The 24,681-nt window shown below is 48.0% G+C and overlaps 1 protein-coding gene across 1 annotated transcript in view; it reads left to right on the top strand.

Annotated features, from left to right (window-relative positions):
* Positions 1-24,681, top strand: part of LOC146798184 (uncharacterized) — a 116,768-nt gene that overhangs the window by 58,403 nt on the left and 33,684 nt on the right. The window contains exon 3 of the mRNA XM_085625456.1: positions 4,781-4,972. Coding sequence (XP_085481582.1) covers positions 4,781-4,972 — 192 coding nt within the window. The remainder of the gene's footprint in view (positions 1-4,780; positions 4,973-24,681) is intronic.

The raw sequence follows: 24,681 nt of genomic DNA, 5'->3' as shown, positions 1-24,681 counted from the left end.
ATTCTAGGTAGTAATCACTACCATTTTAAGAATTTTTCCTTCCCTCACCCACTTCCTTAAAATTCCTGCTGTTGCACCCAGCCGGGTTTGATTTGTAACATCACATTTCAGTTGATTGGGACTAAGGTTGTGTTCCGGTGTTTTCGCTGAGTCCTTCACGCGTGGTCCTTCCGGGCACTGCATGGGCTAATCTGGGATAGCTTGAGATATAAAGTTGTTGTTATTAATTTATGTTTATTTTATCATACCATTTTGTAGATAGTTTGTCATCCCCGTCCTGAAGAGGCCAAATATTTGGAGGCTGAAACGCGAACGCGTCGACATATTGACGTAGGAGGAATCCACTGATTGTGTTGATTTAAGAATTATTTTTGTTTGGCAGACATATAAAACAATAGGAGAGGAGTAATACCTCTGATGCCAAAAAGGATTTCCTCCAAATGTATTACTGTAAATAACAAGTATACATTGATTTGGAACCACGATTAGGGGAACTGATACTTGATAATTATCTGTGTACATAGAGTGTATGTGCATTTGTATTTATATGATTTAATGAAATTGTAGATAGAGGTTGTTGTTTTGTTTCATGTTTGTGCAAATTTGTATATATTATGTGTTGAAGTGTTCTGATGTTCACCAAAAGATATTCGTCCCTGATAAATAATGATGAATATAGTTTTTTATAAGAAATAAGTTATTACCGAGAAAATTAATTGTTTCTTGAGTAAAAATAAACAAGAGATTGATCCCTCTTAGCCACGTTTCTTCTTTCTTCTTATTAGATGTTCCTTACCCAGGCGTGGGAGGGTTATTTGGGTATGCCCCAGTAGACTTTCTTGAGAAGGTCATCAACAGCAGTCCTCCTCCACAGCTAAAACTCCAGGCAAGCAATGAGTTTCCGCTTCCTCTAGCACCGTTGCGCACTCCAGTGGGAGGAAGTATTTCAAATTGCATAAAAGTGTGGTGCAACATCACCAAAGGTCAGTGGATGCTGAATATACTGCGCAATGGGTACGCGCTACGTTTCTGCGCGCCTCCAAGAGACATTCCTCCGGTAAGGTCACGTCCTCAGCACCTGGATTTGCTGCGTCAGGAAGTGTCGACCCTTCTGAAGAAGCTAGCCATAGAAGAGATCCCTCCTGCTCAGCGGGGAAAAGGAGTCTTCTCCAGGTATTTCCTTGTACCGAAAAAATACCAAGCAAACAAGTTCAGACCGATTCTAGATCTCCGATCTCTGAACAAGATCATTTGAAAGGAGAAGTTTCGTATGTTGGCGCTCCATCAAATATTTCCACATCTGAGGAAAGGGGATTGGATGTGTTCGGTGGATCTCCAAGATGCGTACTTCCACAATCCGGCCTAGGAAAAGTGTTTCCTTCGGAGGAGAGACTGTTATCAATGAGAAACAAATGCAATATCATCCTTCAAGCACATCAAACATCAGTAAGGCAAGTGGCGTCTCTACTGGGGTCGATGGCCTCTTGCACATTTCTCATACCCAACTCCAGATTGAGAATAAGACCGTTGCAGCAGGATCTGGAGGACAAATGGGACCAATCCTCGGGTCATTGTGAAGACCGAATTCTCCTCTCGCAAGCAGCAAAGAAGTCCATTCTCTGGTGGACTCAGCCAAAGAATCTTCTAGTGGGAGTCCCATTCCATCAACCTCTTCCAAAACAATCCCTGATCACAGATGCGTCTCTTCAGGGATGGGGAGCGCATCTGGGTCAACTGCAGACTCAGGGCAGATATACCAACAAGGAGCAGACCCATCATATAAACATGTTAGAACTGCGGGCGGTTCACTTGGCCCTCAAGGCATTCCATTCAGTCCGAGTCGATACTGATACAAACAGACAATACAACCACCATGTATTACTTGAACAAACAAGGTGGAACACACTCTCGCCCTCTGTCTCTGGAATCGCAAGCAATCTGGCACTGGCTGCTGGCCAGGAACCTCTCGATCACTGCAAGGCATCTGCCAGGAGAACAGAACGTGCGAGCAGACGCTCACAGTCGACACTTCGAAGAACAAGAAGACTGGGTGCTTAACGACGAGGTGGTGGCAGACATTTTTCATCAATGGTGTCGTCCATCCATCGACCGCTTTGCAGACGATCTAAACAGAAAATGCCACACCTTCGCATCCAGATTTTACCGACCAGGAAGGAGAGAGAATGCTCTTTTGATAGACTGGTCCGGAACGTTTGCATACGCCTTTCCGCCCCTTCCTCTAATCCCGAAGGTGTTGACCAAGCTCATGAGATCCAGGATGAAGATGATCCTGATTGCTCCGGACTGGCCTCGCTAATGGGTGTATCTGGACCTATTACAGCTCTCGATCTGTCCGCACAGGAGACTCCTATGCAGGCCGGACCTTCTGACCAAAATGGGCGGAAAGATTCTGCACCCCAGCCTTCCCTCACTGAGCTTGGCAGCATGGCTCCTGAGGTCCTGCAGTATGGACACTTGAATCTCCCTCAGGACTGCATGGACATTTTGAGGGAGTCAAAGAGACCATCCACAAGGAGCTCTTACTCTTTTAAATAGAAAAGATTTTTCTTGTGGTGTATGCGTAATGGTTGGAGTCTGACTAGCGGGCAAGAAGAGGTAATCTTGACGTGTCTGCTTTGCTTGGCCAAATCTAGTTTGAAGTACACTTCCATAAAAGTTCATTTGGCGGCCATTACAGCCTATAGAAAATCACCTAACCAACCTTCTTTCTTTCAGCTTCAGATGGTCAATGATTTCCTTCAGGGGTTGAAGAAGGTTTATCACAAGTAGACTTGATTAAGGAAATGTCTTCTACATCGGAACCCCAGCCAATGTCCTATGCCAACTCCAAACCACTCAGAACGCCACCGCCAGATTCATCCTGAACATAATGAGAAAAAACCACATCTCTCCACACCTCAACAAGTTCCACTGGCTCCCAGTCAAGGAAATCTATGAGTTTAAGATACTCACTTATGCCTACAAAGCTCTCCACAATAATTGTCCAGGTTACCTCAACCACTGCCTCAACTTCTACCAACCCACCAGGCAAGAGCACACCAAGCGTTCCACACAAGAGCACTCCTCCCTCTCATCAAGAAGACCAGAAGCTGAGGACGCTCCTTCTCATACCTTGCATCCAAGGCATAGATCAACCTCCTGAAACACCTCAGAACCTCCCCCTACCTGATCGATTTCTGAAGGAACCTTAAGACATGGCTGTTCCATACGAAACAGGCATGATCTACCCCTCCCTTCTCATGCCTGCACCACTCAGCGCCTGGATACCCTCTAGGATGATTAGCCGCGCTCTGCAAATTCACATAACAGAACAAACTCAGAGGTAGTTCGGCGGTCGGTGTTCTAGCTACAAGTGCCTTATGTTAGTTTAGGCGATGTCTGTGATGTAGTTGGAGGTGCTGTAGACTTCACTGGAAGTGTCCCTCATACCCAGTAAATTCATATTTGTAAGTGATAACTCATGTGGAGGCTTCGCTGACTGAGACTGTTTTACTTATGGACCACAGACCCCAAATAGAATCCAGGGATTACACTGTAACTTTATATTTAGATTCGTAGACTACATTAATTTTAAAAATACTAGAAGCATTGCCGTGAAATAGTTTAATGGGCAGAGCGAAACACTGACTTGTCCTTAGCTCACATTAAAAAAATTAGAAAACCCCTGTTTGAGGTCCAATTTAAATGCATTAACTTTAGTCATCTTCTGTTTGACTTCAGGAATTCGAGAGAACGACCTGTCCTTCCTGTTTACACAGTCTGGGCGCTGTATGCTTTGTTGGCTCCATTTGACCTAATGGAAAAACACTCTAGAATGCAATAATTTGCCAACCAAAAAGCTAGGGCTGGATACATGTGTCTGGCAACTTAAACTATGACATATGTTTGTCCTAGAGAGAGAGACGTACTGAAATATACTGCTGTATTTATATGACTATATACAAAGACCCCAATGATAAAGTGGCAGATGGCACGGCATTGTTATATATAGGTGTGCCTTGCAATGATGGCAAGGATTGGCTGGGCATGGAAACGAAAGTCTTACATCGCCCAGTAGCAGTGATTTATCCAAGGAGAGACTACGGATTTAGTGTGTGTCGACTCTTCACTACATTTTCCACCTCAAATATTACTTATCTTGCAGATGGTTTAAATGTAAGTGAACATTGAGCAGGAATCTCCTCAGTCCTAATTCAGCACTCGTCCATCTATTTGCTTGCCTTTATTTCTCAGTCGGATCGGCACTTTTGTGTATGTTTGCCTGCATGTATATTTCGTATATTTTGAACCCGATGATGAAGCATGCCACCAAGGGTCCTTTTGGTGGGTGAGGGTAATTTTAACAAAGCTGTGTGCTTCCCTAGACGTCAGGAGTGACACACAACTCACATGCAGTGTTAAAACACTCTGGGAGGATATCTTCATTTTACTCCATTCAAGGTGGATTCCTTTCGTTTTCTTTATGATCTATTGAGGAGGACGAGCCCACTTCTAGTTTTTCTCAACCTCTTCACTCCCTCCTTTGTTTTTGTATATACTCATTCTACAATGGCCTGTAGAAGACAGATGGGTGTCATTCTTAGAGAGGCGAAGCTATTGGCAAAATAACACCTTCGTGGTTAGATTAAATCTGGTGACTCTTGCATGCCTTCAGCGTGTGATCCACAGTAACCTTCTTTATAGCAGCAGAACATTTTAATTTTGAAAATGGAAGGCCATGAAATGATTGTTCTCCTTTTGTGAAACATACATATCCTAGGTCAGCAAAAGATCCGGAGCAAGCCAGAGATCAGCAGATGAACTTGCTGGAGACAACTCATGACCAGGTTTCATGTGCACTAGACGCATTGGAAGCAGCGGACTCTGGCTCCTCACCCAGCCATGGCCATTTTCCTCCTGGGCAGATAGAGCTCCGGGGCGAGCTGGACTTTCTCAAGGAGCGATTCAGCAGGTAAGCGGTGGAAACCACGAGCATGGTATGTTTGCCCTACTTTGGTATCCAACTGTGAGTTAGGGAGATCCACTGTGAACAAAACATGTACATCTTACTGTGATCTACCTAGGTTCTGAGTATACTGGCAGGTTCCAGTTTGAGGCAACTATGCCATTTTCAGTTTAGACAAACCTAGAAATTTCAATACTGGCCAATAAAATCAGCATGTTGTCACTACAGAAAATAAATATATATATATATATATATATATATATATATACACACACATATATATATATATATATATATTCACTTAAAAAACCATAGGTTTCCCATATGTTATAGTTAGGTGGATATTTCACTCGTAAAAAACCAATGAAATTCCCCCGTTATAGTTGGTTCAGATAACTATAACTCGCGCGCCCGCAATCCACTGCTCATGACGTCACATATTACATCACTCATGACATGGTCAGTGGCATCACTCATGACATCACTGATGACATCATCCTTGTGATAGAGTGGCGGTCGTGCGAGTTATAGTTATCTGAACTAACTATAACGGGGGAATTTCATTGTTTTTTTACGAGTGAAATATCCACCTAACTATAACATGTGTGAAACCTATGGTTTTTTAAGTGAATTTGCAAGGTTTTTTAAATGCTAATTCCTAACTATAACGTGTGTGAAACCTATGGTTTTTTCAGTGAACTTGTACGGTTTTTTAAATGCTAATTTATTTATGTATTATTTTTTTTTATATATTTATTTTACAATAAACTACGTATTAAAATTTTTTTGGTTTTTCACCGCACCCCCGCGATTTAAAAAAAATAAAAATCTGCCTTCGGGGTCCTTCAAGGACCCCCTGACAAAGGCTAGGGGGTCAGGAACTCTCTACCCTGCCCCCTTTTCACGTTCGCCACCTTCCTTTTTCACTCTCGCACTGAAAACAAACAAAATGGCGGCCGACACTTCCTGATTTCGACCGATTCGAACGTTGACTAACATGTAACCACCAATCAGAATTACGCTCGCGCACGATAGGGTGCTCGCACGGTGCTCGCACGGTGCGCGCACCCTGCGCGCGTATAGATATTGATATGCTTTTAAATGCTATTTTCTCAGGAAATACTGAACAGATTTACACCAGACCTGCAAAAGGCACTTCCTTGACCTTATGGCTACCTCTCTGCCAAATTTCAAGTCATTCTGTTCAGCCGTTCGGGCTGTAGCTGTGTCTAAAGGTCCTATGGAAAAATGCATGGGGAAAACGCGTTTTGGGACCCCCCTTTTTTCTCGGCCCCCGCTTGACGAATCACCCCGAGACTTTCAGGGTAGGAGCTGAACGGAGCGCCCCATTAGTTTAAAAAATTTCGCGAGGATTCGTCAACCGGCGCCAAAATTGTTCAAAATAGAATTTTGAGATTTCCTATGGAAACACGGTCCTAACTATAACTATCTACTGGCGACCGCCAGTAGATAATATATATATATATATATCTTCGTGATTCGCTGCCAAAGCAGTCCCCAGCCTGCGACGTTGGTGCCGTCGGTGGCAGCAGCAGCCACCATCTATATTCCACAATCCTTATTCCGGGTAGAAGCTTCCACACTAAGGAGACGGCACACCAGGAAACGGCACAAAGACTTTATTGTGCGCTAGCAGTTAAAGGACGACGCGTTTCGGCGTTATGCCTTTGTCAAGTTACTTCCTGCAAGCCTACGAAACATAGAAATACCTTTCCGAGGTTCATGGACATAAACAAAATACTTCGAACATTTGAAAATAAATTTCATGGATATGACCCGAATCACTTACAATAAATTGCTATGAATATAGAAAAATATATATATATTACATGTGGAAAGCATCTAAATGCACAATATTACTTGCAATTGTATTAAAGGAAATAGTGGATTCAGGTACATGTCATTACTCGAACACTCGGACCTTGTTGGCAAATTTCAAGAGGGAACAATAAAGTTTGAAATAAACAGATAAAAAAATATATAAATCGACAAAATGTAAATTGCGTTCTGGGAATATGCCGTGTCTGTTATGAGTGCAGCATTGGTTGTGATTGCGATTGCATGATATGTCACTATGTGTGAGTATTCAATCTCACTGGTGTTTACAGCCATACTACGCATGCGGTGCTACAGGGATATATAGAGCGGTAACATTTGTAGTCTTCATAGATAACAGTCGCGCAGGATTACAATAAATTTTGTATATCATAAATCAAGGCTAAAATAGCCTGTGAACCCCACGCAGTAGGTATATCTATTATAACCGCAAATCCCAGCACCATTGCAAGGTTTAGGCTGCATCAGAGTTACCCTTCACTAGAAAAATGATACAACGACATAATCAGCTTCATTGAATAATTACATCGATAGCAAAATTCTCGATTCCATTATGGCTAAAATAGCCAAATAATTACACAGCATTCTAAACAGTCATGAATTATGAATAAATTTCAATTAATATGAACTTAAATGGTCGACATTATGTATTTCATGAGAAATCCTTGTGTTAATATGTGACTGATAAATCAACTAGGTGACTATTACAATCATCTATGCATGGGGAAAACGCGTTTTGGGACCCCCCTTTTTTCTCGGCCCCCGCTTGACGAATCACCCCGAGACTTTCAGGGTAGGAGCTGAACGGAGCGCCCCATTAGTTTAAAAAATTTCGCGAGGATTCGTCAACCGGCGCCAAAATTGTTCAAAATAGAATTTTGAGATTTCCTATGGAAACACGGTCCTAACTATAACTATCTACTGGCGACCGCCAGTAGATAATATATATATATATATATATATATATATGTTTCCATATGTTGCCCTGCAGCAAGGGCGCACTCCGCAGAAAGTGATTTTCTAAACCATTTATTCTCCTGAAACCGGCATTCCCTCCCGGTTATTTCTCCTGCCAACGCGTTTCGGAGTTCCTTACTCCTTTTTCATAGGCAAACACTGAATCAACAGCATAATTCAATCCCAGCATGCACACTTTCAAATTTGAATGCCTCCGGTGTGCCAATTCTTTCAGGCATGCTGGGACTTGTGGTCTTTTTTCACGCCGATTTTTACCTTCCAGTAGGTTGTGTTTAACTTTCAGTGCACAGTTCAATTAATATTTAAAAGACCTCCAGTGGGCCCCAGGTAGGAAATATCGAGTTTCCAATGTTTGTTATTCTGCGCCGCTTTCCGAGTTTAGACAATTCCAAACCCTCTGGACCCATCATTCTTCGGGCGGTGCGATCCTCCACAGCTGGACCTGCCGTGCGTTTATGTTTCCATATGTTGCCCTGCAGCAAGGACGCACTCCGCAGAAAGTGATTTTATAAATCATTTATTCTCCTGAAACCGGCATTCCCTCCCGGTGATTTCTCTTGCCAACGCGTTTCGGAGTTCCTTACTCCTTTTTCATAGGCAAACACTGAATCAACAGCATAATTCAATCCCAGCATGCACACTTTCAAATTTGAATGCCTCCGGTGTGCCAATTCTTTCAGGCATGCTGGGACTTGTGGTCTTTTTTCACGCCGATTTTTACCTTCCAGTAGGTTGTGTTTAACTTTCAGTGCACAGTTCAATTAATATTTAAAAGCCCTCCAGTGTGCCCCAGGTAGGGAATATCGAGTTTCCAATGTTTGTTATTCTGCGCCGCTTTCCGAGTTTAGACAATTCCAAACCCTCTGGACCCATCATTCTTCGGGCGGTGCGAGCCTCCACGGCTGGACCTGCAGTGCGTTTATGTTTCCATATGTTGCCCTGCAGCAAGGACGCACTCCGCAGAAAGGGATTTTCTAAATCATTTATTCTCCTGAAACCGGCATTCCCTCCGGGTTATTTCTCTTGCCAACGCGTTTCGGAGTTCCTTACTCCTTTTTCAGAGGCAAACACTGAATCAACAGCATAATTCAATCCCAGCATGCACACTTTCAAATTTGAATGCCTCCGGTGTGCCAATTCTTTCAGGCATGCTGGGACTTGTGGTCTTTTTTCACGCCGATTTTTACCTTCCAGTAGGTTGTGTTTAACTTTCAGTGCACAGTTCAATTAATATTTAAAAGCCCTCCAGTGTGCCCCAGGTAGGGAATATCGAGTTTCCAATGTTTGTTATTCTGCGCCGCTTTCCGAGTTTAGACAATTCCAAACCCTCTGGACCCATCATTCTTCGGGCGGTGCGAGCCTCCACGGCTGGACCTGCAGTGCGTTTATGTTTCCATATGTTGCCCTGCAGCAAGGACGCACTCCGCAGAAAGGGATTTTCTAAATCATTTATTCTCCTGAAACCGGCATTCCCTCCCGGTTATTTCTCCTGCCAACGCGTTTCGGAGTTCCTTACTCCTTTTTCATAGGCAAACACTGAATCAACAGCATAATTCAATCCCAGCATGCACACTTTCAAATTTGAATGCCTCCGGTGTGCCAATTCTTTCAGGCATGCTGGGACTTGTGGTCTTTTTTCTCGCCGATTTTTACCTTCCAGTAGGTTGTGTTTAACTTTCAGTGCACAGTTCAATTAATATTTAAAAGCCCTCCAGTGGGCCCCAGGTAGGGAATATCGAGTTTCCAATGTTTGTTATTCTGCGCCGCTTTCCGAGTTTAGACAATTCCAAACCCTCTGGACCCATCATTCTTCGGGCGGTGCGATCCTCCACAGCTGGACCTGCCGTGCGTTTATGTTTCCATATGTTGCCCTGCAGCAAGGACGCACTCCGCAGAAAGTGATTTTCTAAATCATTTATTCTCCTGAAACCGGCATTCCCTCCCGGTGATTTCTCTTGCCAACGCGTTTCGGAGTTCCTTACTCCTTTTTCATAGGCAAACACTGAATCAACAGCATAATTCAATCCCAGCATGCACACTTTCAAATTTGAATGCCTCCGGTGTGCCAATTCTTTCAGGCATGCTGGGACTTGTGGTCTTTTTTCACGCCGATTTTTACCTTCCAGTAGGTTGTGTTTAACTTTCAGTGCACAGTTCAATTAATATTTAAAAGCCCTCCAGTGGGCCCCAAGTAGGGAATATCGAGTTTCCAATGTTTGTTATTCTGCGCCGCTTTCCGAGTTTAGACAATTCCAAACCCTCTGGACCCATCATTCTTCGGGCGGTGCGATCCTCCACGGCTGGACCTGCCGTGCGTTTATGTTTCCATATGTTGCCCTGCAGCAAGGACGCACCCCGCAGAAAGTGATTTTCTAAATCATTTATTCTCCTGAAACCGGCATTCCCTCCCGGTTATTTCTCTTGCCAACGCGTTTCGGAGTTCCTTACTCCTTTTTCATAGGCAAACACTGAATCAACAGCATAATTCAATCCCAGCATGCACACTTTCAAATTTGAATGCCTCCGGTGTGCCAATTCTTTCAGGCATGCTGGGACTTGTGGTCTTTTTTCACGCCGATTTTTACCTTCCAGTAGATTTTTTTTTTTTTTTTAAAACCTTTATTTACACATCGAATATTCACAGTCATGGGCCTACAACCGCATGGGCCGGCCGCTAATGTAAGACAATAATACAGTAGTCACAAGAGTCGGAGCAAGCTGCACACATAACGGCTACAGCCGCCCACAACTGGACATAGTACTGCAGAAAGGTTTCTTATTAACTATTTTATTAAAGAAAACAACAAAAAGAAACGTATACCAGGCGAAAGAACTCCATGAATAGGGACTTGCTCTCTCATGGGCGGGGGACAACAGCGGCAGTTCAGCCAATTACACAGATGTTCGTGTGATAAAGGGGGTAGGGGGAGCCAGGAGAGGGGCGGGCATCAATCCCGCAAAGCGACCAGGAACCTCAAAGTCAAGGGGACATCGTTACGTCCGGTGCGACCACCAAGGGGGGGGCGCAGATATTCCCCCGATAGGAATTCCAGGGTACCCACACCTTACTCTACGCCCTAGGCTTGCCCCTGGCCACGTACACCGTCTTCTCACGGAACATGCACCAATCCATGTTTTCTTTCCATTTCGCAACTGTGGGGGGCCGGCCGGACCCCCAGAGCTGCGCAATGTCCCTTTTAGCGATCATGTTGCCCAAAGTCACCCAACGTTCTTGTGCCACATCGCAGTCAGTCGGTTCCCATACATTCAACACACATCGCCGAGCCTCAGGGAGCACCGCCACACCCGTAATCTCCTCCATCACTGCATGTACACCAGTCCAGAAACACATCACCTTCGGGCACTCCCACAGAATATGAAGAAAAGTACCAAGCAAGCCACAACCACGCCGACATAGACCATCATCTGTGTAACCCATGTGAAGCAAGCGGGGACCGGTGACATAGACCCTATGTAGTATCTTCAGCTGCACAAATCGAAGGCGAGCCGGTATAGCCACCTCCCTCGGTGAAGCTATGGCCGCGACCCAATCCTCATCATCCAACTCTAGGCCATCAGCGACCCAGACCTCTCGCAAATGCGTGAGGAGGTCCGCTCGAGTGTTAATCAGTTTTTTATAGATCAGGGAGATAGTACTATCTGGCAAGTAACCATCAAGCAAACGATCTTCCAACGGGGAGGCTTCGGGGACAGCTGCAGGATCCGGGAAAGCGGAAAGTAGCGCATGGCGCATCTGCGCATAACGAAAGAATTCCCTATCGCTCAGCTTATATTCCGTCTGAAGAGCTTCAAACAATTTAAAAGTGCCCTTCGTCCAAAGATCCCCCACACGACTAATTCCGATCAAATCCCACCTCTCAAAGCCTTTCGAACGCCATAGACCACCCAAGGCATCCGACGCATACAGTGGAGTCGCACGAGACAGACGGCCCGTCCATCCCGTAGCAGCGGTGGCGCAATGCCAGGCGCGCACCGCGATTTTCGTAGGACCGGTCAATTTAGCACTTCCCTTCGTAGAGTAAAGCGCCCTATTGAAGTCTCTGCCCGGCAACAGTAGCTTATCCATCTCGTACGCAGGGTTCACCGCCGGGCCGTACGTCCCATGATTCACCGCCACCAACTGGGATGCCCAATGATATCGTCTAATATCAGGGAGGGCTATGCCACCATCATACCACGGTAGGGTCAGTTTAGCGAGAGCAATGCGCGGCCTCCCATCCCAAACTAGCTGCCTCTGTAAGCTCTCTACCTCACTAAAGTATCGGGCGGGCACCACGTCCAGCGTATTCTGCAATGCATACAAAAAGCGTGGAAGAGACATCATTTTGAATAAGGCTGCCCGGCCAAGCGGCGATAGCGGGAGCCTACGCCAGCGAGCTACATCGGCCCGCAGTCGCTGGAGCGGGGGCAACAGATTCAGAGCATAACGGACCGCCGGATCGGGGGACACGTGGATACCCAGATATTTAAATCCAGAGTGTGAAATCTGAATCGGACAGCCACGCGGGAGAAGAGGGGGGTCGCCAACCAGCACATAAACACAGGATTTCACCCAATTAATGACAAGCCCCGAATTGCGACCGAAGGAGTTCAGTACATCAAATAGCACTATCAACGATTTCCGCGGGGATGTGAGATAGAGCAAAATATCATCTGCGTAGAGTGATACGCGATCCTCAAACGTCGGTGTCCACCGAATACCCGTGATGGAGGGCTCCCACCGTAGCCACGCCGCCAGGGGCTCCAACGCAAGAGCAAAGAGAAGCGGGGACAGGGGGCAACCCTGCCGCGTGCCCCTGCCAAGCAAAAAGGGGGCAGAGACTCTGCCATTCACCACCACCTGCGCCAGTGGTTCCACGTATAACAACTTCACCCATCCAATGAACCCAGGTCCAAAACCAAACCTAGCCAGTGCCGCCCAGAGATACGGCCATTCCAGCGTGTCAAACGCCATTGTGGCGTCCAGTGACGCCAAAATGCCAGGCTCCCGAATAGAGTCAACTCTCGCGAGGACTCCATGGAGGCGCCGCAGGTTCAGCGCGGTGTTGCGATGCGGAATAAAACCAGACTGGTCCGGATGTACCAGGTCACCGATGACTTTAATCAGACGATTAGCGAGCACTTTAGCGAGAATCTTAGGTTCAGCGTTTAGAAGTGAGATGGGCCTATAAGATGCACAGCAATCACGCGGTTTGCCCTCTTTATGGAGCACCACAATGGTCGCTAGACGCTGATCACGCGGCAGGGCGCCGGCCTCTCGGGATGCAAAAAACATCTCGCGGAGATGGGGCGCCAACTTATCCGGACGTAGCTTGTAAAGCTCGATCGGAAGGCCATTCGGGCCAAGAGCCTTTCCTGAACGGACCGAGCGAATCGCCGACGCTATCTCATCGTTTGTGAGCGCCGCGTCCAGCAGTTTTTTATCATTGACCGAAAGGCACGGCAAAGCAATATCTCGCAACAATTGGCAAGAGTCTTCTTCTGGCCTCTCCGAGACCGGAGAGTAGACGTCCCGCAAATGGTCCGCAAAGCAGCCCACAATCTCCCTCGGATCCGTAACACTCACACCATCAGCACGCACAATCACTGGGACCACACGACTCGCTCGTTCTTTCCTCTCCAACCATGCAATCAACCTTCCAGCCTTATCACCAACATCATACAAGCGCCCCTGTTGCTCCCTACTAGCGAGCTTAGCGGCATCCGTAACCAACGCCTTCTAATCCGCTTGCTTCAGGCCAAGGGCATGGAGTTTGTCCCGTGTGACCCCCCGCCCGAGATCTTCTTCCAAGTCAGTTATGTCCGATTCCAGGCGCACCACCTCCTCAGTTTTACGCCTCTTAGCATGGGAGATCAAAGATAGGGCCTGCCCACGGATGACCACCTTGAAAGCCTCCCACAACGTTACGGCCGAGGAGACCGAACCCTGATTTTCCTCGAAATAGCGGTCCAGAGACTTAACCAAAAGGGCACGAGTCGTGGGGTCATGCAAATACCAGGGATTAATCGGGGCCACCCTCCCCTCTGCCCCCATGGCCACATCTAAGTGGAGCAGGACCGGGGAATGGTCAGAGATGCCCCGGGCCCGATGTCTGACCTCCCCGATCATTTGGGCTTGGGCGGCCGGCATCAGCACATAGTCCAATCTAGATAAGGAGCCGTGGACGCCAGAGTGAAATGTAAATTGGGCGAGCCCCGGATGCATTGATCTCCAACAGTCCACAAGCCCCATAGTGTCGATAAAGCCACCCAGCCAAGAGTGCGCCCCGGGGAGGTCTCTGGGAGGGTGCCGATCCTCTCTACCCGACACCACAGAATTGAAGTCACCACCCACCAGCAAGAGGCCCTCCGGGAGCCCAAGCAGCAACCCTCCCAAGTCCGCAAAGGTAGTGGTTTGCAACCCCGGGGGAACATAAACTGAAACCAAACACCAAGGCTGTCCTTCCCACCGGCCCACCAACACCACGTAGCGCCCCAGGTCATCATGTATTACCTCATCAATTTCCAGCGGGAGAGAGGATCGAACCAGAATGCCCACCCCTCTGGAGCCGGTTGTAAAACCAGAGTGGGCCACCAAACGGTAGCCCTTTCTATTCATAGCATGGCATGAGTGTCCCACAAAATGCGTCTCCTGCAACAGAACCACATCAGGAGAGTGACGTTTCAAATATTGTAGCACCACCCCTCGCTTCAATCGGTCCCCCAAACCATTTACATTCCATGTTAAAATGCGCAATCCCCTACCCCCCATCCCCACAGCAACGGACACCCCACCCACGATGAGAGCTAAAATCAGCACACTGATTGCCCGGTACAAAACGAACACCACATAAAAACAACACCCCTACCACCACCCCCCCAACTCCCGCTACAAACCCCCCCACCCTGCACCCCTGCACAAGACCATTAAGCCACCCCAACTCGCAGTGTGCCTGTCGCCCCCCCATGAACCTACTCTACAGAAAGAAAGAAGAAAACCCGTCCCGAGGAGGAAGAGTCTCACCAGAGACTGGAGGATTTTGAAAGCAGGGCCCGGCGGAATAACGTACGCATTATCGGTGTGCCGGAGCGGTCTGAGGATGGGCCGGTCGATCTCTTTGTGGAAGATCTGATCCTGACCAAATTAGCGCCGAAAGGCCTCAGCAAATTCTTCACGGTGGAGCGGGCACACAGAGTCCCCGGGGGCCGGCCGAGGCCTGGGGCCCCACCGCGACCTATCATTGCCAGGATATTCAACTTCAGGGACCGTGACGCAATCCTGCAGGCCTCCCGTGTGCATGGCCCGACGAAATATGACAATGCGGATATCAGTTTCTATCCTGACTTTACTCAATCGGTGCAAAAACAGCGAATAGGCTTCATGACTGTCAAGCGGCGGCTGAGGGACATGGGCTTGAAGTACTCTATGCTTTTCCCGGCCAAGTTGGGAGGCTGCGGGGTACCGCAGCCTCCCAATGATGAAGGAAGGGTAATGAAGTCCTAGAAAAGAAAAACCAGTACATCAAACCCAAGGCGGGGGTGAGCCCAAAATTGTCAAGGAACCACAAGTCATTCGTTCACCCTTGGTCTGCTGATCCACCATCCACGTCCGCAGCTCGTTCCTCCCCGCCGTGCCGACGGTGCAAGGTGTCAAGCCAGTCCTCAACCGCCTCGGGCCGGTCGAAAAAATGAGTCCGTTCTTCCAATTCAATGCGTAACTTGGCCGGGAAAAGCATAGAGTACTTCAAGCCCATGTCCCTCAGCCGCCGCTTGACAGTCATGAAGCCTATTCGCTGTTTTTGCACCGATTGAGTAAAGTCAGGATAGAAACTGATATCCGCATTGTCATATTTCGTCGGGCCATGCACACGGGAGGCCTGCAGGATTGCGTCACGGTCCCTGAAGTTGAATATCCTGGCAATGATAGGTCGCGGTGGGGCCCCAGGCCTCGGCCGGCCCCCGGGGACTCTGTGTGCCCGCTCCACCGTGAAGAATTTGCTGAGGCCTTTCGGCGCTAATTTGGTCAGGATCAGATCTTCCACAAAGAGATCGACCGGCCCATCCTCAGACCGCTCCGGCACACCGATAATGCGTACGTTATTCCGCCGGGCCCTGCTTTCAAAATCCTCCAGTCTCTTGGCAGAGAGGTCGCTGAGGGCCCGCAAACTACGGATCTCCGTCTGCAGATCCGAGATATCCGTCTTGAAGCCAGATGACGTAAGATCGAGTGACTTGACCTTCTCACTAGTTTTCGACAGATCAGCCTTAAGTAAGTTGATATCGATCAACACGGTGTCCAGCTTGTGGGCCAGCGAGTCGAATTGCTGGCCGACCGAGGCTTTCATGGCGTCGATGGCACCCATGACGTCTTGTAGTGTCAATTCCGTCGAGAGTGACGGGCCCTCCTTGGCTGTGTCTGAAGGTCCACTCGATCCGGGAGATCCCTTCTGCTGGGCATAGCGGTCCATGTTGTTCGCTTGCACGTAGCTACCCCTCCGGGGAGCTCTAGGCTTGTGCTTGTCGCCGTCCAGCCGGGTCGTCATCACTCAGCAGGGAGGGCAGATCCAGTACACTTGGTAGACGCAGCACTCACCCTGGGGAGTCCACCTGACTGGTGGGCAGCCCCCGTGTCAATGCCACTCGACCGCTACATTTCGGTCCAAACTCCGGGCGACTGTGAGCGCCTGCCACCAGACTCGTAGAGGAAAGTCGAAAACGAAAGTGAAACCAGGGGAGGGATGCCAGCCCAAGACCCTAGTGCCGTTGTTGTTCAATTGGAGCTCGGGCACAGTGCCAACCCAAGTCCGGGGTGGCGCCACGGAGTAGGCCTCTTTCTGGAGCAGAGGATAAGTCGAGTTCCCAAAGTCCGATTTAAGTCCCGCAAACGGGAATCACCTCCGCTTCGGTTCACCAGTAATATTCCTTCAGAATAACAGGATTATAGCCAGGATAGACGTGGGAGGCCGCGAGGGTCCCGGGAGCCCTGTGCCTACGCGTCCATCTTGGTTGCGCGCTAGGCTCCTCCCGTCCACTGGAGGGCTTTTAAATATTAATTGAACTGTGCACTGAAAGTTAAACACAACCTACTGGAAGGTAAAAATCGGCGTGAAAAAAGACCACAAGTCCCAGCATGCCTGAAAGAATTGGCACACCGGAGGCATTCAAATTTGAAAGTGTGCATGCTGGGATTTAATTATGCTGTTGATTCAGTGTTTGCCTATGAAAAAGGAGTAAGGAACTCCGAAACGCGTTGGCAAGAGAAATAACCGGGAGGGAATGCCGGTTTCAGGAGAATAAATGATTTAGAAAATCACTTTCTGCGGAGTGCGTCCTTGCTGCAGGGCAACATATGGAAACATAAACGCACGGCACGTCCAGCCGTGGAGGATCGCACCGCCCGAAGAATGATGGGTCCAGAGGGTTTGGAATTGTCTAAACTCGGAAAGCGGCGAAGAATAACAAACATTGGAAACTCGATATTCCCCACCTGGGGCCCACTGGAGGGCTTTTAAATATTAATTGAACTGTGCACTGAAACTTAAACACAACCTACTGGAAGGTAAAAATCGGCGTGAAAAAAGACCACAAGTCCCAGCATGCCTGAAAGAATTGGCACACCGGAGGCATTCAAATTTGAAAGTGTGCATGCTGGGATTGAATTATGCTGTTGATTCAGTGTTTGCCTATGAAAAAGGAGTAAGGAACTCCGAAACGCGTTGGCAAGAGAAATAACCGGGAGGGAATGCCGGTTTCAGGAGAATAAATGATTTAGAAAATCACTTTCTGCGGAGTGCGTCCTTGCTGCAGGGCAACATATGGAAACATATATATATATATATATATATATATATATATATATATATATATATATATATATATATATATATTCACTGAAAAAACCATAGGTTTCACACACGTTATAGTTACGAATTAGCATTTAAAAAACCTCGCAAATTCACTTAAAAAAACCATAGGTTTCACACATGTTATAGTTAGCTGGACATTTCACTCGTAAAAAAACAATGAAATTCCAACATTATAGTTAGTGCAGGCAACTATAACTCACGCGACTGCAATCCTCTGCTGATGACGTCAGATATTACATCACTGTATTTAGACACTTATTTACCCATGTCTTCTTACATTAATCTTTAGCTATACATATATTACAAATATTTATTTTTCAGAAAGACACATATGTCATCAGTGATGTAATATCTGACGGCATCAGCAGAGGATTGCGGTCGCGTGAGTTATAGTTGCCTGCACTAACTATAACGTTGGAATTTCATTGGTTTTTTACGAGTGAAATGTCCAGCTAACTATAACATATGTGAAACCTATGGTTTTTTAAGTGAATTTGCAAGGTTTTTTAAATGCTAATTCGTAACTATAACGTGTGTGAAACCTATGGTTCTTTCAGTGAATTTCAAAGGTTTTTTAAATGCTAATTTATGCATGTATTTTTTATTTTTTTATGGGATTTTCAGCGTGCGCGAACCTCGCTTAATTTTCCGTTAAAATTTTTTTTTTTTAATTTACGTGTGTTTTTTCAGCGTGCGCGCACAGTGTGCGCACTCCGCGATTTTTCGAAAAAGAAATAAAATCTTTTTTTTGCCCTTGGGGGTCCTTCTGGGACCCCCTGACAAAGACTAGGGGGTCAGGAACTGTCCACCCTGCCCCCTTTTCACGTTCTCCACCTTTGTTTTTCACTCCCTCAGACTGCGAGAGACAAAATGGCGGCCGACACTTCCTGGTTTCGACCGATTCGAATGTTTACGACATCTAACAACCAATCAGAATTGCGGTCGCGCACGGCAGGGTGCGCGCACTGTGCGTGCACGGTGCGCGCATATAGATATTTATATGCTTTTAAATGCTATTTTCTCAGGAAATACTGAACAGATTTACATGAGACCTTCAAAAGGCACTTCCTTGACCTTATGGCTACCTCTCTGCCAAATTTCACTTAATTCTGTTCAGCCGTTCGGGCTGTACCTTCGACTAAAGGTCCTATGGAAAAATGCACGGGGAAAACGCGTTTTGGGACCCCCCTTTTTCTCAGCCCCCGCTTGATGAATCACCCCAAGTCTTTCAGGGTAGGAGCGGAGCGGAGCGCCCCACCTATTTTGAAAATTTTGCGAGGATTCGTCAACCGGCGCCAAAGTTATTCCAAATAGAATGTTGCGGATTTCCTATGGAAACTAGGTTGTAACTATAACTATCTACTGGCGACCGCCAGTAGATAATATATATATATATACATACATACATACACCTTTTCTGACGCCATAAAATCAACTCCACGCGAGCACTGTTTTTGAACTGTAAATCTGTGTTATAGATCTGTTCCCAACTTCCCTCCAGCATCGTTCACGGTAGAGGTTGGGAAGAGAGCACTCATGCACAAAGCTAAGAATTTCCAAATAAAAATGTAAAGCCACACAACATGCATGCATTGACCAGGCCAACGTGCCTGCTAGCTTCCAGGGACTCAATTCCACTAGCTTCACTGCTGACAATATGATATGTTACCAAACATGGATAAGTCACTGGTAACATTTCCACAAGTACTGAATTAATTTAGTGGCGCACAAGGTTTTTTCTGCCTGTTGTCTTCCCTTCTTCGCTCTCTGTCTCTCACTTACGACGTAGGACAAATCATATACGGAGTGCAGGTCCTGCTTCGTACTTCAGAGTGCAGTTTTTCTGTTCATTCAGGTTTTCAATTTCCTATTGTTGAAGATGAAAGTAGTGTCCCTGGATCACTTGTTTGGATGCAGTTCTTGAAAGGCTTATTCAGAAGTAGAAAGGAATGCTTTTCAATTTTTCTTCTCTATAATATGGTGAAAAGTCCAGCACATCAGCAGCTCCTGGTTACAGTCAGCGAGAACTGGGCTAGAAGCTTGTGCCATCTGTGTTCCAAGAGTGCTTACTCCATTACCCCTTGTCATACCATCTCATCCAATCCTGGGATGTTTTATGATACAGTTTCACAAAGATTTGGTGTTACCATGTATTTGCAATGTCTCCTATCCTTTTGGTCTCTCGCAAAGGGCCTGCGCCATTAAATGCAGTGTGACATAATTACTTGTCCTTCTGTCCTTCCAGTGGTGCTCTCGATTTGTGCAGAGGATGTTCTGATGTGCCTTGGTGATGGGTGGCCACCCTATTTTAATGATGCGGCCCTTTACAGGTTTTCTAGTGCTTTAGGCCATGCCTGAAGGTGCCGGTGCCGGCGCCTGCATCATAGGTTTTGAAATGCTCGCTATGTTTAGGAACCGGCAGGAGCTGTCTGCTTTCCTAAGCATGTGGTCACCAGAACTCTCCCAAATGTAACTATCCATGTGAATGGATTTCTTGCCTTATCAATTGTTGTTTTGCAGGATTGTCGGGAGTTCACAGTTTTCTGGGGTTTCTCCCCGTCTGGAGGTTCCACCTTTCTGTGCTGCCCTTCTGTTTCTCTCCCCCTCCGATGTTCTGGGTTCCCATTATCGAGGAGCTTGCCATCATTGCTCTCACGTTTTGTGGCAGGCCTTAGTCTTGTCTTAGTGGGTAAGGGTAGGTGGGTAATGGTGGTATTCCTCTGACCGCACCTCTCACTCATCTGTGGGGCTCCTTTGGATCTCCTGCACTCTGTTCCTGTACGCTTTCTGCCATGGGTGTGTCATTCGGAGCCAGTCTGCACACATCCCTTCCAGGGTCCAGTGCTTCTCCTTGCCACTTACTCTTCTCTGCTCACTCTAGTCTGTGCTGATGCCTTCCCCGGCTCCGGCCTCAGTCCCTTGGAGGGGAGGGCTGATGATACTCTCCTTGCAGCGCTCCAGCCTTCATTCCATCCTCCGGTCGTGTGCCATTGATCCCTGATCTTCACACCTCTCTTTCATCATTATCCTGTCTGGCGTCTTTCACTTGTCCCTTCAGCTCCCAGTTCTGCTTTTCTGTTGATTCAGCAATTCGTGTCTCATGCCTCAGGGGTCACAGTTAGGTCAGTTGTTCATTCCGGCTCCTTCAGGAAGGATCCTGGCAACACAGCTCCACTCTTTTCTGCTTTTTGTCAGAAAATCTTTTCACTTTTCACAACTTTTATTCCTTGCTTCGACGTTTTTCATCTTTTGAAGTAAGAAGCTGTCTTTTTCTGACAGGTTTGGGCATTTTTTAAGAACTTAAAATGCCATCTCTTTTTGACGCTTGCCCTTCTTGTGGTAAAAAGAAGGCCAAAACAGACTCTCATGAGGTCTGTATTCTTTGTCTACCTGAGGATCATGATCCTAAGACCTGCCCTCACTGCCAGAACCTGTCCAGAAGACCCTTAAAGGACATGGAAAGAATTCGCCTGTATGGCCTGGCAGAGAAATCATCTAGAGGAAGGTCTCTGGTAAGGGAGGGCTCCAAGAGGTCTAGAACGCCTTCTAGAACCAAGTCCTCACGTCCTTCTGCTTCAGCGTCGGGCTCGGTCCAAGACCTTCGACAGCGGGCTCGCCGTCGAGAAAAAGTACGTCGTCGACGTCGAAGATTCAGGATCCTCCGCCGTCGTCAACCCTCCGACGATCGGCGTCGAGGAGCAGAGACCCTCCACCGTCGTCAACTCGGCAACGATCGGCGTCGAGGATGAGGTCTCTGTCGTCGTCTCGACGGCGTTCGGCATTGAGGGCGAAAAATACCCCTCCGCCGTCGTCTCGCAGACCTTTGACGTTGAGATTGGACACAGCTCCGCTGTCGTATAGACGACACTCGGCGTCGAGAGAGAGAGTCCCTCCGTCGTCGGCTTCACATCGCCGTTCGATGTCGACACAGCATTCTTCACCTGCTTCTCATCGGCACCGGTCGCCGTCGAGACGGCGTTCGACGTCGAGCAGACGGGAGGTCCAACTAGAGAGAAGTCAGGAGCCAAGATCGGCTTCTGGAATGCGTGTAGGTTCGACGTCAAGAGCACGCTCGATGTCGAGACAGGCCTCGGTGAGGTCTGGGGATGGATCGGTGGTCCTGGTGACGGAGTCAGACTCGTGCCATTCGCCCTCTCACTCTTCCAGGAGGGCTTCTTCAAGGTCAGCCACTCCGGAAGCTGCTAGCCATGTCCGCAAGTCTCTTTCAAGACAAAAGGAGGCCCCTTCTGCTGTTCGGGTGTCCCCAAGATGGCAGCTGCCCTTACGTCACTGGCATGACTCAGGGGCGACAAGGCGAATGCAGGAGTATGCCGGTCTGGTTCATAGATCTCCTCTTCAGAGATTGGTGGATGAAGTGGACAGAGTGAGTTCTCCCAGGCATAGGCACGAGAGGTCCCCTGAGAGACGGCACTATAGATCGCGTTTCCCCAGGCGAGAAGAACGCGCAGTCAGATCACGAGAAAGGAGGCACCGTGCTCATCGGCGAAGTAGAAGAACACCATCTACTTCCTCGACTTCCTCTACCCAGTCCTCCAAGAGGGATTATTCCCCCACACTATTGGACAGCCCGGTTCCTAGGGTCTCTCCCATAGATGACATTAATACATACCATGAGGTTCTGCAGAGGGGTGCTCAGAAGCTCAAAATTGAGATGTCTGTCCCACAAGTAACGACAACAGTGATTTTCAAGACTCTTCATCAGAAGACTGCATCCCGGCCATTGCTTCCATTGGTTCCTGGGATCCTTGACCCGGTCATGGACACTTTTTTAACTCCAGCAACCATCAAAGCGGTGCCGGCTCGCATCCTAAAGAAATATAAGCCGGCTACTTCGGATCCGGTCTTCATCAAGACGTACCCTCCTGCAGACTCAGTCATCGTGGCGGCAGCAAAGAAGACGCATGCTGTAATGGCCACTTCTTCTGTTCCACCGGATAAAGAGAGCAGGTCTCAGGACTCGTGGGGTCGCAGAGCCTGCACTTCTGCGGCTGCATCCCTTAAGGTCTCCAGCGTGGCTGCGTTGCTAGCCCGTTATGACAGAGCTCTCTGGGACTCTTTGGAGCGGTTCAAAACCAAGCTCCCAAAGGAAGTCTAAAAGGATTTTGACGAGATAGTCACTGAGGGATCTTTGGTGGCAAATCAAATGATTAGCACAGCGGCAGATGGTGCGGTGCAATCAGCGCACTCTTACGCGCATGGAATATGTGCCAGGAGATCGTCCTGGTTAAGATTGACAGAACTAAAACCAGATGCGCAGCAGAGGATCTTGAACCTCCCATTCTCTGGCTCTTCTCTCTTCGGCACACACGCAGATGAAGAGATGAATAGAATGAAGACCGAGTTGGACACCCTCAAGGCGGTTGGGTTGGAGAAAAAGAAGGAATTTAAACGCCGCTACAGATCCAACCAGCGCAAGGGGCCTCAACAGAGGGTTCAAACCCCTCAGTGGTCCCAGAACAAGAACCAGGGGAAGTCCCAGTTTTGGGGAGGACAGTCCAACAGAGATAGAGGGGGTCACCAGCAGCAGTCCTCTACCACGGCGAGAGCGGGAGGGAAGTCATGAGCAGTGGCTTCCTCTGCCACCGTTGCCCACTCCAGTTGGAGGAAGTGCTTCACAACATCTGGCAGAGTGGGACAGCATCACAAAAGATCGCTGGGTGCTGAATATACTGCACAATGGATACGCACTACGTTTCCGTGCGCTTCCAAAGGACATACCACCGAAAAAGTCTCGTCCTCACCAGTTAAAGCTGCTTCGAAAGGAGGTGAGGGCTCTTCTTCAAAAGCAGGCAATAGAAGAGGTTCCGCCCTCTCAAAGAGGAAAAGGAGTTTACTCCAGGTACTTTCTTGTCCCCAAAAAAGATCAGGAGCACAAGTTTCGACCGATCCTGGACCTTCGACTTCTGAACAAGGTCATAGTGAAGGTGAAGTTTTGCATGTTGGCCCTTCACCAAATATGTCCACATCTGCAAGTAGGGGATTGGATGTGTTCGGTGGACCTCCAAGATACGTACTTCCACATTTCCATTGCAAAACGTCATCGCAAGTACCTACGGTTTGTGGTCGGCCACAAACATTATCAATACAAGGTCCTGCCCTTTGGACTCAAGTCGGCTCCGCGAGTCTTCACCAAATGCATGGCAGTGGTGGCAGCTTTTCTTCACAGAAAAGGTCTCTTCGTCTATCCATACTTAGACGACTGGCTGCTGAAAGGTCCATCCCAGCTGCAGGTGAGGCACGACTTCCAGATCTGTCAACAACAGTTGCACAATCTCAGCCTTCATGTCAACATGGAGAAGTCAGTGCAGCAGCCGACCCAGACCATCCACTACCTCGGCTACGTTCTAGACACAAGCGTTGGAAGAGCGTATCCTTCGGAGGAGAGACTGTCTTCGATGAGACAGAAGTGCAGGCTTCTGCTCCAGGTGCAGAATCCGACAGTCCGGCAGGTGGCATCCCTGCTAGGATCCATGGCGTCCTGCATCTTTCTCATTCCCAACACCAGGCTGAGGATGTGGCCTTTGCGGCAGACTCTGGAGGACCAGTGGGATCAGTCAACAGGTCGCTGGGAAGATCAGATATGTCTCTCCCAGGCGGCGAGATCCTCCCTCACATGGTGGACTCAGCAGCGGAATCTGATGGTGGGAGTCCCTTTTCACCAGCCACTTTCAGTGCAATCGGTGGTGACAGACGCGTCTCTGCAAGGCTGGGGGCACATATGGAGTGCCTTCAGATGCAAGGACGGTGGTCGGCGAAGGAACAGACCTACCACATCAACATGCTGGAGCTACGAGCAGTCCACCTTGCTCTGAAAGCTTTCCTACCGGCAATCGAGTCCGATTCAGTCCTGGTCCAGACCGACAACACGACGACCATGTTCTACCTAAACAAACAGGGTGGAACTCGGTCGCGTCCTCTTTCCCTGGAGTCACAGGCGATCTGGCACTGACTTCTCGCCCGGAACCTCTCGGTGGTGGCAGTACACCTTCCAGG

Source organism: Triturus cristatus, chromosome 9 (assembly GCF_964204655.1).
Source record: "Triturus cristatus chromosome 9, aTriCri1.1, whole genome shotgun sequence".
Classification (NCBI taxonomy): Eukaryota; Metazoa; Chordata; class Amphibia; order Caudata; family Salamandridae; genus Triturus; species Triturus cristatus.
The sequence above is the reverse complement of the archived record's forward strand: the minus strand, read 5'-3'. Positions and strand labels throughout refer to the sequence as shown.